Source organism: Molossus molossus, unplaced genomic scaffold, assembly GCF_014108415.1.
Source record: "Molossus molossus isolate mMolMol1 unplaced genomic scaffold, mMolMol1.p scaffold_m16_p_1, whole genome shotgun sequence".
NCBI lineage: Eukaryota > Metazoa > Chordata > Mammalia > Chiroptera > Molossidae > Molossus > Molossus molossus.
In genome coordinates, this window is record NW_023425344.1 from 227,461,199 (window position 1) to 227,479,132 (window position 17,934).

The 17,934-nt window shown below is 43.2% G+C and overlaps 1 protein-coding gene across 3 annotated transcripts in view; it reads right to left on the reverse strand.

The window, feature by feature from the left end:
• Window positions 1-1,556: 1,556 nt before the first annotated feature.
• Window positions 1,557-17,934, reverse strand: part of AREL1 (apoptosis resistant E3 ubiquitin protein ligase 1) — a 41,829-nt gene continuing 25,451 nt past the window's right edge. For 2 of the 3 annotated variants that reach the window (XM_036262852.1, XM_036262843.1), the window contains exons 6-20: window positions 17,117-17,286; window positions 16,684-16,864; window positions 16,253-16,500; window positions 13,878-13,955; window positions 13,108-13,249; window positions 12,854-12,975; window positions 11,806-11,881; window positions 11,203-11,312; window positions 10,040-10,219; window positions 9,740-9,865; window positions 8,016-8,145; window positions 7,870-7,928; window positions 4,903-4,992; window positions 4,247-4,422; window positions 1,557-4,147 (exon numbers count right to left, since the gene is read on the reverse strand). In XM_036262852.1, the coding sequence (XP_036118745.1) occupies window positions 4,045-4,147; window positions 4,247-4,422; window positions 4,903-4,992; window positions 7,870-7,928; window positions 8,016-8,145; window positions 9,740-9,865; window positions 10,040-10,219; window positions 11,203-11,312; window positions 11,806-11,881; window positions 12,854-12,975; window positions 13,108-13,249; window positions 13,878-13,955; window positions 16,253-16,500; window positions 16,684-16,864; window positions 17,117-17,286 (1,991 nt within the window). In that variant the 3' untranslated portion in view covers window positions 1,557-4,044. The remainder of the gene's footprint in view (window positions 4,148-4,246; window positions 4,423-4,902; window positions 4,993-7,869; window positions 7,929-8,015; window positions 8,146-9,739; window positions 9,866-10,039; window positions 10,220-11,202; window positions 11,313-11,805; window positions 11,882-12,853; window positions 12,976-13,107; window positions 13,250-13,877; window positions 13,956-16,252; window positions 16,501-16,683; window positions 16,865-17,116; window positions 17,287-17,934) is intronic. The other variant, XM_036262861.1, reaches the window with a different exon arrangement.

Below are 17,934 nucleotides of genomic sequence, written 5' to 3' on the forward strand. Positions count from 1 at the left end.
TCATGAAACTTGCGACCAGGGGAGCAATGGGCAGTGCCAGCTCATTGCAGGCTAATCCCTTGAACCTGTCTCCAAGGCCCCTTTTCTTTGACTTCTCAGTGAGCCACAGCAGCCCAGGCTCTGCTGCTGCTTCTTCTAAGCCCTTCCTAGTTTCACTGTCCTAAGTGTGTTTTTGCTGTGGTCAATAAACTCTTGCTTGCTTTTCTAAAAAAAAAAAATACTACAAGATACCTGGAGCTGGTCTATTATACTTCAGGATCTAGGTGAAGCCAAGGTAGAGGTAAGGAGCCTTCTGGTTCAACCTCTACTGTGGTCCTGCGAGAAGTGCGGCTGAGGGCTCTATCTGCAGTGGCTTAGAGGTAACAGCTGAAGCTAGCTGTTACTGTTTTAATTCAAGAACGATCTTACTACCCTCTGGAGTCCTAAGAATAACTTCACGAAGGGCTGAAATCACTGAATGAGTGTTCGTAGTGACCTATTCAAAGCCACAAGACCAGGAAGTGTGAAATATGTAGGACAGGGCCCTGGCCAGGCAGCTTAGTTGGATGGAGCATTGTCCCATACACCAAAAGGTAGCAGGTTCAATTTCTGGTCAGGGCTCATACCTAGGTTGCGGGTTTGATCCCTGGTCTGGTGCTTATGGGAGGCGACCAATCTATATTTTCCTCTCCTCCTTCCTCTCTCTCTAAAAAAAATTTTTCTTAAATCAATAAACATATCCTTGGGTGAGGACTTAAAAAAAATGGTTAACCTAAAAACATAAAATCAGAGATAGAATTTTGTCATTTTTTTGACATCTCGTATCACTCTGGAGCTTGTTGAAATAGGGGTAGAATAAATGCACTGTGAAAGTGTTTTCCAGATAAGATTCCAATTCATTTGGTCTGGGGATGTGGGGGCAAAAATCTGTATTTTAAAAAGAATTCCAAATGGGATTTTGATTTTCCAGATTGGGAACCACTGTATAACCAACCCACCACGATTACTTCCCTTAGAAAGCCAGGGTCCCTAGTACTTGTCCTTCTAGACCCAAATCAGGCCTGGTTTTCTCTCTGCCAAGCCTACCTTTGGTTGGAAAAGAACTGGTAACACCCACACATTTTGAGGAGCTGTGGGTTTGTTTGCCATGCCCAGAGCACTTGTGGGAGGGCTGGGTGCAGTGGGGTGGTGTTGGGAAATAAATGTGTGATTATATGCAAATCAGGATACATTAAAGTGTTTATAGTGGTTACCTCTGGATGGTAGGTGATTTATTTCCTTTGTGTTTTTTTTATTTCCAAATTTTCTACACTGAGTTTCTTATGTAGTAAAACAATAATAAATTGTTTAAAAGACTGATGAGAACAGACATCCTCGGCTCTTGCCAAACTGCACAAGCGCTTGTCCCGCCCACTGGCTCTGTGAGTGAATGACAGTGCCCCGCTTGGCACCATGAACAGCTGTCAGGGAAGGGTGAAAGGGCAAGAGCCCTGGGACAGCCGGGGTTCCCAGTGTGCACTCAACCCTGAGCTGACTGCTTCTGAAGGAATTCCTGGGAAAGTACAAGGAACATTTTTACTCCTTAGTCCTTTTAAACATTTATTTATTTACTGTACAAAATATTTACACGATCACTGCAACTGTCTGGCCCTTCTGCCTGGTCTGACAAATTTGCAGCAGGGCTTGGTCTGCACTGAAGTTCTAGAAACATGCCAATGTTCTCCTTGGTGTTCACCTGGTGTCCGGTCTCCTTCAAAGACACTGAAAGGCCAGGAGTCCAGCTGACCCCCAAAGTACCTGGGCCACAAGGGCATAAATAAAAGCACTGGCCAAAATAAGAAACGTGAATAGAAAATTCCTCAAGAAGAGTCACTACCCTTCTCTGACATCTTGTACCTTTCCTCCATACTGCTAGTACCAAAGCAGGATTAAAAAAAAAAAAAAGGTAAAGAAAAACCAAAAAGAGCAAACATACACTTGGAACAGTTAGAAGAGAGAGTGAACTGGAAGAATAGAAAACCACAACAGTACCGAAACAAGACCCTGGGGCTCAGGACCACTGCAGGGATGCAGCTGCCCCAGCTGAGCGGCAGTGGTGCCCAGGATGCTTTGAAAAGTGCTATGACTAGAGCTTAAAACGACAGGTCTAGCCAAGAAAATCAAATCGAGCTCCAGCGTCAGTCTGTAGAGGGCTGCTGGAGGGGAGAATGCAGACTCCAGAAGAGGAGTAACTGCCAAAGACAGCAGAACCAGCCCGCGTGCCCCAAGCTGGAAACTCCTCCCTGGGCCAGAGGGGCAGCACTGTGTTTCCCAGGGTGATGACAAAGCTTGCCTGTACATATCCCATGGGGAAACACTGGGGCAAGCAGCAGCACCTTGTCCTGGTCCCTGAGGAGAGCAGTGACTGTGGGGCATGGAGGACCTTGTGGTGTAGAGGCCCTGAAGCTGGATCCTAGACCCCAAGAGTGAGAGGTCAGTACCCACACCAAGGACAAATGACAAATGCGAAGGAGTGAGGTCAGGCAGGAACAGCAGCAGCTCCAGAGGGCTTGTTCCTCATGATCCCTGGGAGCAGGAGGGCTCAGACCTGCTTCCAGGAGGCCAAGGCAATGCCACAAGTCCTGCCTCCTCTCTGGACTCTGTGTACTTGCTGGTTTTGGCGATAAAGATGGCTTGCAATAGTCTCAGAGTTGAATGTCCCACTAGGAATGGTAGCTTGCAGAAAAGTCTTCTTAAAAACAGAAAGTTGGGAGTTGATGACATTTCGAGTCTTGAAATGTTTTCATTCAAACAGTAATGAAAAAAGATGTTGCCATCGTCCAAGAGACAGCAGCAGGCTCTCTTCCATCGGCACATTAACAGTGAGCCTAATATATCTTCCTCCCTCTTTAGTTCCCCTTTCCGGTAACTGATGGAGTGAAGGGAAGTAACTGGGACAGTGAGGTGTTTCCTGCTTGATGTATCTCCTCTATCTGTCCGTGTCCTGACCCAAGGATCTGTGGAAAGCACTTAAATGCCTGGTCCCTTTCCCTAGCCTCAGTGCTGCCAGAGACCACCAAGCAGAGAAAGAAGCAGGGACCACTGGAATGCTATTCTTCCGGTCCCAGTCCTCTACTCCAAAATGTTCTTCAGTAGAAAGCTATAGAATCCCCAGCTTTTAGCAGACTGCATAACTTGGAGATAGGTGGCCAGGTCCAGCCATACCTCAGTGTAAAGAACAAACTCAGGGACAAGCATCAGTAGTCTTCAAGCCAGCCATATGCCTAGACATGCCCAAACCTTAAAGGAGAATCAGATCCAGCGCTGGAGGCCACAGCCCAGCTATCGTTCACATGGTCAGGACTGCTTTTCTCACTGGCTCAAACGGAAGAAAAAGCTTAGAGAGTTCTTCAGGGGTTAATGACCATTTCCAGAAATGCCTGCAGGGAAAGCTCCTTTTCCAGTTCGGACACCCCAAAAAAAAGATCCTTTTGTGCTCGGTCCCCATTAGAGGTAGTCCAGTGCCATCACCTGTGCCTGCCATTGTGCAGAGGGACAAAATCAAAGCTGCGCATGTGGGCCACTTCCTATCTGTGCTTCTCCTGGCTCCTGATGAGAAGAGGCAATAACCTTGCCCACAGGAAGGACTTGCACACCTCAGCTCAAGTAATGAGGGCCACAGAGGGGACCTTGAAGGAGCATAAGCAGAGGAGGTTGAGCAAGGCGAGGACATCAGCTTCCCAGGCAGAGCTGAGTCCTTTGTGTAATCTCCTTTAGCTAATGAGGCAGCTCCCACTACTGAGATCTTCTAAGAACCAAGTGGAATTACAGCAGCACGGTCCTCTTCTTGTGACTGAACAAGCAGCTCAGATAATGTACCATGCCAGTGGCCTGTGGGGGATGGGCAGGGAGGGGGCGAGGAAAGAACAAGGCTTGTAGGTGACCAAATAGTCCAGACACTGGGGAGCATGCAGCAGCTTCTGGTGGATGGTTATGTGTTATGTTAGCATCAGTGGTTAAGATGTCTGTTGTGTGCACCCAGATGCTCCAGAAAGCACAGGAGCCAAGAGGATGGCCGGAGAGTGGTCAGAGCATGCCAAAGCCCTCGCAGCCCTCGCTGATGGCCAGCTGCAGCATCCTGTGCACCTCTTCATACGAGTCATATGTAGGGAGGCACAGCTGGTTAAAACTGGAAGGGCAAGGGGAGAAGTGATTAACTCAGAAACACTGGTTAAGGCTGGAAAGATAATCCCCCAGGAGAGCATGCACTGGGCAGTCAGATAACTACCAGGTGTGTGCAGTCGGCAGCGTGCTGTGGGTCGGAGCAGCAATAATCTGGAATGAGGGACAGAGGGCAGCAAAGCCTCCAGGTGGTAGCTGAGAGGATCCTGTCGTGAACTGAAGCAGCCGAGCCAACTCCTCCTGAGTCAAACTGGAAACCACGGTCCAAAACCACCTCATGACCTGGCAGGGAGAGCACAAGGTTTGGGTTACACCAGTACGCAGCCCAGGATTTGACCTCGGGGCAGGGAAGCAACAGGATACCCCAAAGTGGGCTCTGGCCCAGTTATAGCTCTATGAGGACATGGGTAGGAATGGTTAGAATTGACAAACTTTTTAGGAGTTTGCATTGTCAAGTCAGGAGGGAAAGTCGCCGATCACTTGGTTCTACTTTTTGACTTTCCAATGCACTGCTCCTGTGACAGTCAGCAGATAGCCAACAGAGAGCAGGCTCCCTTCTGCCTAAAGAACCACCTGTCCTTCCCACATATATCACTGTTTCCCAGTTGATATTTCTCCTTTTCTGACTCCTCCACTTTTTTGTGTGTACAGGACGATGCTCCGACTAACTGAGCCCTCCAGCCAGGGCTTTAACTTTGTCTTCTGAAACGTTTTCTCTACAACATGGCACAAATCCAACTAAAAGAAATCTGGCTCACTTACCTTTTCTCTGAAATGCCATGACCCACCAACGACCATTGCATGGGCTTTGAAGTCAGACACACTGATGTCCCCAGTTCCACACATCAGCAGCTGGAGAAGATAGTCGGGTGTTACTAGGACAGTCAGAGGGACAAAGACCCAGCATAAGGTTAACTACCTATGGTACCATGCAAAAATGTGGAACAAAGAAAACACCAGAAAAAAGACCAAAGGTGAGGTCACAATGCCAAAAGCCTGCTTTAGGAAAATCAACTATAATACACCAATGGTTCTGCCCAGCCAGTGTGGCTCAGTGGTTGAGCACTGACCCATGCACCAAGAAGTTGCTGGTTCGATTACTGGTCAAGGCACACACCCAGGTTGTGGGCCAAATCCCCAATGGGGGCATGCAGGAGGCGGCCAATTGATGTTCTCTCTCATCGATGTTTCTATCTCTCTATTCCTCTCCCTTCTTCTCTCTCTCTGAAAAAAAATATCAATAGCCCTGGCTGGTTTGGCTCAGCGTTAGAGCATCGGCTGCGGACCAGAGAGACCCGGGTTCGGTTCCCACTAAGGGCATGTACCTCGGTTGCAGTTTGTCCCCGGACCCTGCAGGGGTAGTATGGGTGGCAGCCACTTGATGTGTCTCTGAACCACACTGGTCAGGGCAAATCACACACCCTTTAAAAATATACAGAGCCTGGTCAGTGTGGCTCAGTGGACTGAGCATCTTCCCATGGACTGAGAGGTCCCAGTTCGATTCCTGGTCAGGGCACATGCCCAGGTTGCAGGGCACATGTCCGGGTTGCAGGCTCGAACCCCTGTAGGGGGCGTGCAGGAGGCAGCCAATTGATGTTTCTCTCTCACATCTATGTTTCTCTCTCTTCCTTGTTCTCAATAAAAACATATTAAGAGAACAAAAAAAAAAAAGAACAGCTGCTGTGGATTATTTTGAATGGAAACAAGGGACAAAAAGGGAACTAAGTTTCCTGACAGTCTGCTCTGGACATAGCCTGGAAATACCAGGGAGAAAAGCAGATCCTTTCCCTTTGATGAAGGCCCCCAACCCCAGCCCTGGCCGGTTTGGCTCAGCAGTTAGACAGCTGGCCTGAGGACCAAAGGGTCTCGTGTTCAATTTCCAGCCAAGGGCATGAACCTGGGTTACAGGTTCAATCCCCGTCTTCAATCCCCGTCTTCAATCCCCGTCCCTGGGTTAGGACACAGGTGGGAGGCAAACAATCGATGCGTCTCTCACACTGATGTTTCTCTCTCTCACATTGATGTTTCTCTCTCTCTCCTTCCCCCCTTCCATTCTATCTAAAAATCAATGGAAAAATATCCTTGGGTGAGGATGAACAAATAAATAAACAAACTCCCATACTAAAAATAAAAAGACCCCCAACCCCATTCATAAGTCTGTCAAATGGCCTTTCCTTTCCCCCAGGATCCATCCTTTCATGGATTGAACTTTTACTAACTTCCTTCCCTTCAGCCCTGCCTCTATTTGATCAGATAAATCAAAAAGCATGCCAGAAAAATGAGAACATTGTGAGATCAGAGCCCTAAACATCTTGTTCATGTCCTAATCTGGTTCAGGATCCTGCATGTCATTTAGCAGACTGTGAGTATGCATCCTATAGCTAAGAAAAACGATACATCCTAATCAAAAGACAAGAAAAGCTCAAATTAAGCCTCAGGAGCCTTGGTTCCTTCAAAAAGAACTTATTAAGCTAATGAGTAACTAAGAGCAGGATGTGGAACAACGGTAAGAGACTATGTCCTTCCTTTCTACTCACTTTTACAAATGGTTATAAAGGCTTTGCTTCATGATAAAAACAAAATATAATAGTAGCTACTCCTCAGCCCCCAAAAATATAGCACTAGATTTCTATCAGAAACTGTAGGCTGAGAGATGGAAAGTTCACTTTGTTTAGATTTCATAAAGGTACAAAATGTGCTGAAAATTGTACAAGACTTTGAGTCTTATTCTCAAAAACAGTTCAGTTAATAAAAATAAAAATTATACAAGACCACCTAAACTTTTTGTTTTTTAATTTTTAAAGAAGAATTTTTTCCATACAGAAAACAGTCTGCAAAAATCACAAAATCACACTTCTCATAAGAGATATGAAAAGTTGAAACTAATAATTTGCATATGTGTCACCTGTGAGCAGCAAGTAAAAACAAACTAATCTTATTTTTTGTCCACACCTGATATGAACTTCAGTTTCACTACTTATAGAATGGCACTTACTATCTTAGAGCTATTTTTTGGTTGTTACAGGATCTGAAATAAGAATGCATTAACTGTATAGCGTTGTGGTCCCAAACTATGAAATATGTCTCCTTCACTAGAATATAGCTGAATAAGGGCAGGGACTTTGTCTTACTCATTACTATCTCCCTAGTACTTCAAATGTACATGGTATACAATAAATAGTCCCTCAAAAAATAAATTCTAGCCTGGCCAGTGTGGCCCAGTAGTTGAGTGTCAACCCATGCACTGGTCACCGGTTGGATTCCCTGTCAGGACACATGCCCAGGTTGTGGGCCCGATCCCCAGTGGGGGGCATGCAGGAGGTGGTCAATAGATGTTCTCTTTCATCGATGTTTCACTCTCCCTCTCCCTCTAAAATCAATAAAAAAGAAGAAATTATATTATTCCCTTAAGTCATCTTTAAATGTCAAATCTATACATACCAATTCTTTAGTACTCAACCTGATAAACAATATCTGATAATTAAGTGAATATTAATTATTACTCTATTGAAATAATTAGTTATCTGCTGGTTTCTAATTTTCACATTCTAACTTTTTAAAATCCAAAGAATGGGTAGTCAATGCATGGGAAGAGTGATAAAAGTGAAATCAACCTTGCTTAAAGGGCTTTCTTACCAAATCTCGTAACAGAAGAAACAATAAGCTCGTTTCTGTGGGAAAACTAAAACACTGAGTCAAGAATGGGGGTTTGTGGTTGTAAGCACTTACCTCGAGCTCATTTTCATCAAAAATAGCCAAAAGGTTCTCAGGGACTAACTCATTCAGGCCTGGAAGAAATTAGCCCAGTTAAAACCATACCCAAACCATGGATACAGGTATTTTCGTCACAAAGCTAAGAGTAGACAGAATCTCACCTTTTAGGAAATGTTCCACCTCCTCTTTCACTTGACTAGCCAGCCGATACTGGGCCAGCAAATTTAAATAGAAGATTTTATTCGCATTGGTGACTGGAGTCTGAGCTCCGCCTGTCATGAGTTCTACAACCTAAAATAAGATGCAAAAGACAGACAGGGAGAGGCTGTGAATGAGTTTGTATCTACCCACAGATACAGCATTAATGAAGTCCACCCCAGTCCCGAGCTTCCGCTGTGCACTCAGCTTCTCAACACACTTGGTTTCATACAGTTATTAAGCTTCAGGGTTCCTACCTATCGCCGTATTCTACTAGCTACTACCTTTTTTTTTTCTCCCCTCACCTGAGGACATTTTTGCATGTATCTTCAGATAGAGCGGGAAGGTGAGAGGGAGGAAGAGAGAGAAACATCGATGTGAGAGAGACACATCGAGTGGCTGACACCCGCACAACCCCAACTGGGGCCAGGGACAAACCGAAACCAAACCCGGGGCTCTCTGGTCTGTGGGCCAATGCTCCAACCACTGAACCAAAACGGCCAGGCTACTAGCTACTACTTTTGAAGTGGGTATCTGAGGGAGTCTTCTTTGACCTGGTCAAATAGTGGTGATGCAAAAGGAAGATATTATGGTCCTTTGTTAGTAATATATGTTTTGGGTTTTTTTTAGTCACTTGAGGATATTTTTCCATTGATACAATGGGAGGAAGGGTGGGAGGGAGGGAGAAAAATTGATGTGAGAGAGACACATCAATCGGTAGCCTCCTGCATGACCTCAACCAGAGCTGGGGATGAACCGCAACTGAGGTACGTGCCCTTGACCAGAATCGAACTCTCAACTCTTTGGTCCACGGGATAACACTCTAACCACTGAGCCAAACCGGCCAGGGCTGTTAGCAATATTTTAATATCTCTATGATCTGAAATTAAACCATTATAGAACTATTCTCTTAAACCCCTAAGGCAACTGAGAATAAATAAAGCCAGATAAGTAGTGAAATCCTTTTAGGTCTCAAAATTCTAAGATGGGAATAGTTGTTCCCTTACATTTTTCCCTTACAGTCCCATAATGATCACAAAGGATCTGTGATTATCAGTACAATGCTATCAATTAGTGGTCACAGTTTTTCAGTTATTGCTGTTTTGCTTTCAACTGTATGTTACTGTGACTTTAGCTTCATTGTTATCATTTGATATTGTTTAACCCTCCCTTGTAAACAAAACCACATTTGCATCAGAAACACTTTTGGCTAATAATTTAGTAATAAAAGGTTTAAAAATATACAGGCACAGTGTTAAAATAGGAGTTATCTACATTACTACCACTAAAGTTGAGATAGCCTCTGCCATCCCTTCCTAAGCTCCTTGTGCAGTGACACTTCATTATCACTAAGTTTTTTCTACTGGAAAGTAGAATAGGTAGGATAAATGGGCTTATGTGTCTTTTACTCCACATAAATGGGCCAAGATCATAAAACGTGGGATGCAATGTCCTAAAGCTATGCTGCCCAATATGGCTGCCACTAGGTGGTTATTTATATTTAAGTTAATGAAAATAAAATAAAATGAGAATTTCAGTCATTTGGTCACACTAGTTCTACTCTGGGTGTTCAAAAGACAGCATACATAGAGAACATTTCCATTACTGCAGAAAGTTCTATTAGATAGCACTGCTCTGGAAGAGGGTGGGAATCATGGGACCCACAGACTCTGGTCCTCTTTCTCACCTTATCCAATTGACCTGATTTGTTATATTTCTCTTCTGCAAAGACCAGCTCCATCTCACTCATGTCATTGTTGAGGATGAAACAAACTTTAGATTTGTAGAATTCTGGGTCATCTGTTTCAAAGTACTGAGGAGACAGAAAGATACAGAATACAACATGACGACTCTTACCCAGAAATGGAATTTATAACTGCTTGGAATCGCTCACCCCTCCAACTTTAAGAATAATGAGCTCAGAGTAGAGAGACTCCCGAGTTAATGGCCAGGGGCCTTGGCAGAAAAGACACACCTCAGACATTACCTTGTAATGCATACGTAGTCCTATTATTTGGGCCAAGAAAGAACGGGTGAAGCGAGCGCGGACCAATTGCTTGTAGGCTCCTCCTAGAGAGGACTCATAGAGACACTTGCCCACAAGCCGCCCTGCAAACTCATATATCTTCAAACGCAAATGAGCAGGGCGATTAGGGTTGGGGTGCACCTGTCAAAGAAAGACATTAAATGGTTCTGGGCCATTTTTCTTCAAGCCTAGTTCTGGAAAGACCCTCCTTCCCAACACCATTTCAAAGGATCAAGAATTTCAGTATTAATTCAAGGAGCCCATCCGATGGTATTGGCTTTATTTTTTTTAAATCCTCACCTGAGGATATTTTTCCATTTATCTTCATATAGAGTGGGAGGGGGAGAGAGAGAGAAAAAGTGAGAGAGTGAGAGAGTTGAGAGAGAGAGAGAGCGCGCGAAATATCAACGTGAGAGAAAGACACATCAATTGACTGCCTCCTGCAGGACCCCAACCAAGGCCAGGGACTAAACCACAACTGAGGTATGTGACCTTGACTGGAATCCTTGACTGGAATCAAACCTGGGACTCTTTGGTCCGTGCGCTGACGCTCTAACCACTGAGCCAAACCAGCCAGAGCGGTATTGGCCTTTTAGAAGCCACTACTGGGTAACTCAGAGTGACTAGAGGATAAAGGGAAAAGATGAACTCACATTAGGCTGAAGAATCTTACATTAAAGTTTGTGGCGTCATCAGGTTGAGTATGGAAGTTAGTCAGTGGATGATGCCTCTTCCCTAATCCGGAACTTCTTTCAGCCAAAGACAACTTCTCTACTCTGGACACCTCTGTCTAGCCAAAGGTCTAGCACAGAACTCAATAGCTTCAGGTGTGTTTTGAGAAAGTGGCTTAATTATTATCATAATTAGTAGGCTAGCCATTGCATTATAATGCTTTTTAGTCCAATATTCATAAAGTGTGAATATTCTCTTATTCTATAGATGAAATAATGAAGGCAAAGAGGAGAGAGGCAATCTGATTAGTTTATATTGTAGGTATCAAAATTAAGAACAGGGCACAGTTGTCAGATTCCAGGACAGGTTCATAACCTCAAACCTTTGTTAGTCTACTGCATTATGACATAACCTACATTTTCCACCCACCCACAGGGAAGTCACAGACTCACTAATGCTTGGTTGTTGTCACTGAATCGGGTGAAGAGCTGATTCGTGGTATCAAATAGTGCTTTGCAGATTAGCTCAAACCATTCCCGGCGAGGCCCTCCCCAGTCCAGAGCTGAAAAGTATAATAAAAATGAACAGTGACTCTGGCCTACTACTTCTTATCATGTTTGTTCATTAATTCGTTATTTTATACTCTCCACACTCCCTCCATTGCACTATCTTAGTGTTTCCCCCTTCCAACCCACCTAAACTGGGGACTTTTTTTGAAATCCCACCTTCTATAGGTAAAAGTGTGCAAACACAGGAGATCAGAGATCCCAGGAAATGGACATTTCTCTTAGCTCTACAAGGATTAAAGTTGGCCCTTCTGGTTCAAACTCAGAGCTCTCCCTCCAAATCCCTGTATGTCTGTGCTCTATGAGGTCCAGCAAATCATCTGGCCAGTAAACACCACCCTTTCTATCTTGACTCATGATTTTTTTTCCATTGGAAGAAGAAGCTGGGTGTGATTAAGGGGGTTCTGTTTTTTGTGGCGAGAGGGTAAGAAAGATAATACGAGTGGGGAGTAGAGTCTAAAAAGATGAATATGAAATTTCAAAACTGACCTTCTTCATCCTGGAAAACAACTTCAAAGTTCTTGCTCCAATCTGAGATGGAAAAATTCCGAGTGGCTTTCAGAGACTGAAAAGCAGTGAGAGGAAGGAAGTATCAGAACACGGGCTGGCATCTCTTGGGTGTTAATGACAAAAACACAAGAATAATGCTATTGTCCACTAGTTCTTGGAGGCAATCTATTATTCATAAACAAGTTTTAATAACACCATTTTCTATTTAAAATTAATGTATCTCCAGAAGAAATTTAAACTTTCAAAAATAATCTAATTCATCTTTACACCACTACTTTGTTGAAAAGTTGAAGCTGGATTTTCTATTTACAACCCTCATTTTGTTAATGAGAAAATGCTTAAAGAACTAAAAATGGCTCAGATTAGTAAGCTGTCAGCAAGAGAACCAAGGAGTCCTGGTTTTCAGTAAAGTAGTCTACTTGCTAGACATCTTTATCCAAAGGCTAGCTTCAGACAGGGAGTCATACCACATGGAGAATGCGGCTGAGAAAAGGGGTTTCCAGTCGCACCTACCAGAGCCAAACATCACAAACACACTCTGGACCGGGTCCAAGCCTGCTCATTCTTGGGGAATGTAAGAACTATGCCAGTGTCTGTGCAGTGGAGACAGACACACATCAGGTGTTCCTTTTCCATCAGACCAGAGTGACAACAAAAATCATTGCCTTTTAATCCAACAAGAGCTCTTCTGTTCCAGGGATTCAATAACAAGAACTTTCTTCTGTAACAACTACTTACACCTGCCCTGTATGGGAATTCCATGAGTTTACTCAGGAACTAGTTCAGTATAGATTCTAAAGCCAAAGTGTCAACCAGTCTCTCTTCTCAATAACATATCTCCAGCAAATCTGTCCCAAACTTAGTATAATCAAACAGAAGAATAGTCTTTAATAGGTGTGTTTAAAGAGGAGAGAAATTTGAGTTTCATGAAAAAGATAACCTGCAGAATATAACCAATACCAAAGAGGTTTCTAGTGGGAAACCTGGAAACTTGGATAACTATTGACAGAGATGAAAGTTTACTCACAGATTCCAGCAAGGCATGTCTGCTGACCTTCAGCGTGACTTTGGAATGTGGTCTTTTCATATGTACCTGCCGAAGCTCTCGCTGGAAAAAGTTCACCTTGTCCTGAAAGGTCTCAGAACCTCCTGAGAAGCAGCAAGATTCATCATGATTACAGCCTTGTTACAAGACATCTGTGCAGGCCACCTCTGTACCCTGAGGCACCCACAGTAGCTGCGGTCACAGCCTTCCCTAGCAAAAGCCCTGCCCAGCTTTACCTATGTTCTTATGGAGGGAACGGATGAAAGTGGCTGCAAGGATGTTCCTCTCCTTACAGCTGAGCTCCACAGGAGGCTGAATGCCATCATCCACCACCAGTGTGAGGAGCTTATGGACAGGGTCGGGGCCAAGGTATGAAAACTAGCAAAGGGGAAAAAAAGTGAATTTATAAAACCCTCAGATCCAGCAAAAACCACCCATATTCCTACCCTCTTGTACCAACCAACAAAAACAAGTTAAGCCTGTTTTCTCCAAATGAGTACCTACCAGGAGTACATCTCCTTGTTTTTCACCGCAGTGGTCTACAATTCAAATTTTATTTTAAATGATTTGAGCTGCAGAGACTGCCTTTAGTAAGGCTAACAGAAAACATTACCGACCTTCCAACAAAGCATATAAGAAGGATGAAAATATTAAGGATATATAAAATAGCAAGACTACCTGAATAGGTTGGATGGAAGAAGTGATTTGCCTTTAGATTCCAAAAGCTCAGAAAAGTAAAAAGAAAAAAAAAAAAAAATTTTAATATATGAGAATACTGATTCTAAAAGAGCTTCAGCATACTGGGAGACCAAGTTGGGGGCAAAGTTACTAACATCTCCGTTAACTTAGTACTAGGAAAAAAGATAACTCTTGCACTATTATGACTTGCTTCTAAATTCCTGACTGTATTCTTCATGATGTTTCACGAGGAGACAGCAACAAACAGGCTGAGATATTCCAGAGCTGAAGCCTGCTCAGCACGAACCAGATGTAAGGTCCCACTTACTTTGGTTCCTGGGCACACTCGGAAGGTGTAAAGGCGCCAGGGAATGATCTTCAGGTAGAACTCCTTCACTGAGAATTGCTGGAAGACCAACATATAAAAAATGAAGTGAATGATACATAAAAAGGCTCTATCTGGTACTATAACTCAAATATCAGAATCCCCATCTATACTTCTTATGATAACCCTTTTCCTCCATGGACAAAAGGATAATTTTTGTTTTGTTTTGTTTCATTACTCCTCACCCAAGGATATTTTTCCATTGATTTTTTTTTTTGGATAGAATGGAAGAGAGGGAGAGAGAAAGGGAGGGTGGGAGAAAGAGAGACAGAGAGAGAGAGAGACACAGAGAGAGACAGAGAAACACATCAATTAGTTGCCTCCCACATGACCCTGACCAGGGCTGGGGATTGAATATGCAACCCAAGTCCATGTCCTAGATCAGGAAGTGAACCCACAACCCTCTGATCCTTGGGCCAACAAGGATATTTAAGCCAGTACTGAAATCAAATAAATAGCATCACCCTACTGAAATAGGCAAATTAAAAATATTACTCTGACAGTGTAATTTCACATAGAGACATTTCATAATCTTAACGCTCAAGTCTTACCACTGTTTGTAAATATCTGAGTTCAGGTTGTTACTTTATGAGTAGAGAACATTTCACCTAGAAACATCAAAATCTACTACTGCTCAGCTCGATGCTGCTCAGAGACTTCCTCCAAGTCAATGGACAGGGAACACCAGTGGCCCATACCAGTGCTTTATCCCTATTTGAATGGTACCAAGGATTTGCCGGGGAAGAGGGAGGGGGTGGGGAATGGAAGGGTGATGGGAGTGGGGCGGAGTCTCATACAGAAAGTTCATAAAAATTCCTTATGTAAGAGTAAAGAAGGATCTCTTTATGCCATTTACAAAAAGGAAGAAACAATGCCATATTTTTTTTTAATTGTTGCCAGATAGCATCTGTGTATAAATGAGAAGGTACAGGCAGCTGGGGAAGCTGTGCTGTATAATTTTATTTTATTGATTTTAGAGAAAGAGGAAGAGGAAAAGAGAAACATAGATGAGAGAGAAACACTCATCAGCTGGCTGCCTCCTACACACCCCCTACCAGGGATTGAGCTCACAACCTGGGCCTGGGCCCTGACAAGAACTGAACCGGCAACCTCTTGGTGCATGGGTCAACATCCAAACAACTGAGCCGCCCCAGCCAGGGCAATGCCATAATTTTTAAATTTAAAATAACCTGTTTTCTGATTGTGTAGTAGCTCAGATTTTTTTTCTTGATTTTTAAAAACTCTTCATTAAAGAAAATTTCATACACATACTAAAGAAGAGAAAAGGGTATAATAAACCCATCACTAGCTTCAACAATTATCAATTCATAACCAATCTTGTTTCATCTATATCACACAATTCCCTCATTACCATTCCCCAAATTAAGGCTAGATTTTTAAATGATGAATGGTACATAGCAAAATGTTTTGAAGAACAGAATTAGAACTCAGTTTTGATTATGAGATTAAAGGGAAATAATGGGATGTTTCAAGAGTCTCATTTTTCTGAGGTTTGAATGAACTAGCAAAATACAACTATTAAAAAGAAAATCCCTAACACAAAGCACCTCTTAGCTCAGAAGCCTTGGGAAGTTCACCTCCTTGTCGTTGCCAAAATTTCTCTGTTCTAATCCTGTAGCCTGATGGTGACATCCATTTATTGTGGTTTCATAGATCACAGAATGAAAGATCAAATTGTTTTGAAACAGCACAAAGGAACAACAGTAATTTTTATACTAGTGAAAAATTTTTAATATTTAAAAATAGCTTTCGCCCTGGCCGGTTTGGCTCAGCGGTTAGAGGGTTGGCCTGCGGTCTACAGAGACCCGGGTTCGGTTCCCGCTAAGGGCATGTACTTCGGCTGCAGTTTGTCCCCGGCCCTGGTCAGGTCGTGCGGGTGGCGGCCACTCGATGTGTCCCTTTCACATCGATGTTTCTCTCTCTCTCTCTCTTCCTCTCTCTCCCTCCCACTCTATCTGAACAAAATATCGAAAAATGTCCTCGGGTGAGGATAAAAAAAAAAAAAAAAAATAGCTTTCTTTAAAATTCTAAGGACCATGCCTTGAAAAACCTTCCCAGAAGCAGATTCCCTAAAGCTCCAAGGCACACAGACTCCCTACACAGAGATTTAATCTAGTCCAAAGCAAATATTCACAGCAGAAGAGGTGGCACAACCCGATGCTTAACTTGAAGTAGCCTCTCTTAGTATCCTAGAAAACCTACAAGTCAATGATCTTGCCCTGGTGGTTTTTGTTACCAAATATCAATTACATGCAGGCTCAGACAGGGGATTTTGAGGCAAGAATGGGAGTCCCAACCTTTGGTGACACATAGCAGTACACCTTCTTCGGTTTCTTCACCTTCTCAGGGGTGTGACACTCAGAAGGTGAATCTTCATCTTCCTCCTCAACAGCCATGGAAGGCCGGCGCTGGGAAGAGCTCATGTGCATTGGTGGAAGGTGCCATGGTGTGCTGGTACAGTTGGTAGCATTATAAAGATAAGCCTCAAAGTAAATGCTCACTCCTGAGGTGGACACGTTGCGTTCAACAATATTCTTCTCATTCTCTGAAGCAGAACAAGGAATAAAGTTTAGAGTAGGAGTCAGAGGAGAAAAAAAATCTTACCTATCACTAAACCTTTGGTCCATAGGACTCGAAGCTAAGTTTGGCTCAAACAGCAAATGTCTGTGAGGTCGTCAGAAGAGCACAGACACGCAAAGAACATATCACAGCTTTTCTTTCAACTCACCACTTAGGACAATAATGTCAAATTCGCCATTGTTGATTGGCTGATTTTGGTATGAAATGCAGGCATGGAAGCAGCCGCGAGAATGCAGGGTGAGCCGCAAGAACACCTGGCAGGTCTGCCTATTGGATGTCACTGACTTCTCAAATGAGACACCAGTATGCTCTTCTTCTTGGGGACCAAGCTATAGGAGGAAAACAAAGCATCATTAAATATGTATATATAATTTTCCCTGTTTGCACATTAATTTACTCTTTACAAAGAACTTTCCTTATCAGCTCATCTAAGCCTCACAGTTACTAATGAGATAGGTATTCTCAGAGGCAGGAAGAACAGCACAGAAGTCAGGAAGAAGGAGAGAAGAGACAGAGTGAATTAGAAAAGGGAGCGAATGATAGGGAAAGGAGCACGCAGAGAAAGAGGGGAGGCTGCTTACCTCATGAATGGCCAAACTGTAATTGTGCTCATCTCTCAAGGACGTGGAATTGTTGGTAGGGTTGTCATACTCATCTCGGGGCACTATTTGAAGGGTGTGTGGCTGCCCACAGGTCAACACAAGAGTAGAAAAATGGCACACAATTTTGGTCTTAGAAGGAACCACCATTCCTGGAATAAAGACAATGGAATCTAACATTACAGTGGTGTTGTTCAGGGCACAAAGACTGCTCAGTCAGTGAGTCCTTAGAGAGCTGGGTCCCAGCCCAACTCCTAGAGATAAACAACACCATTAAGAGGTAGAGAAAAAGAAAGAGAAGAAAGAGATGAATTCAAATAAATTTTGGGGACTCATTGTTACAAATTCCTAACCACTGCAAGCACTAAACAAAATGAGAAAAGAACTTGGGGGAAAAAAGAACTGAGAGATGTGGACACAATGCCCAGAGTCCCACTGGAAATCTGTGCATGAGACAGGCCTTAAAACTAAGTGCTGAACAATCGTAAAACAAATAAAAAAAAACCTACATACTTAGGTGCAAACCTAACAAAACATATATAAGACTTGTATATTGAAAACAACAAGATGCTGATGAAAGAAATATAAAAGGTCTAAATAAATGGTTGATGTACCATGTTTATGAAGTAGAAGATTCAACACAATAAAGATATCAATTCTCTCCAAATGATACAATGTTTAACACAATTCTTATAAAAATCTCAGCAAGATTAGTAGCTTTAGACAGTATTATTCTAAAATGTACATGGAAAGGCAGTGGACTTAGAATAGCTAAAATGACTGAACTAGAAGAGTAAAGT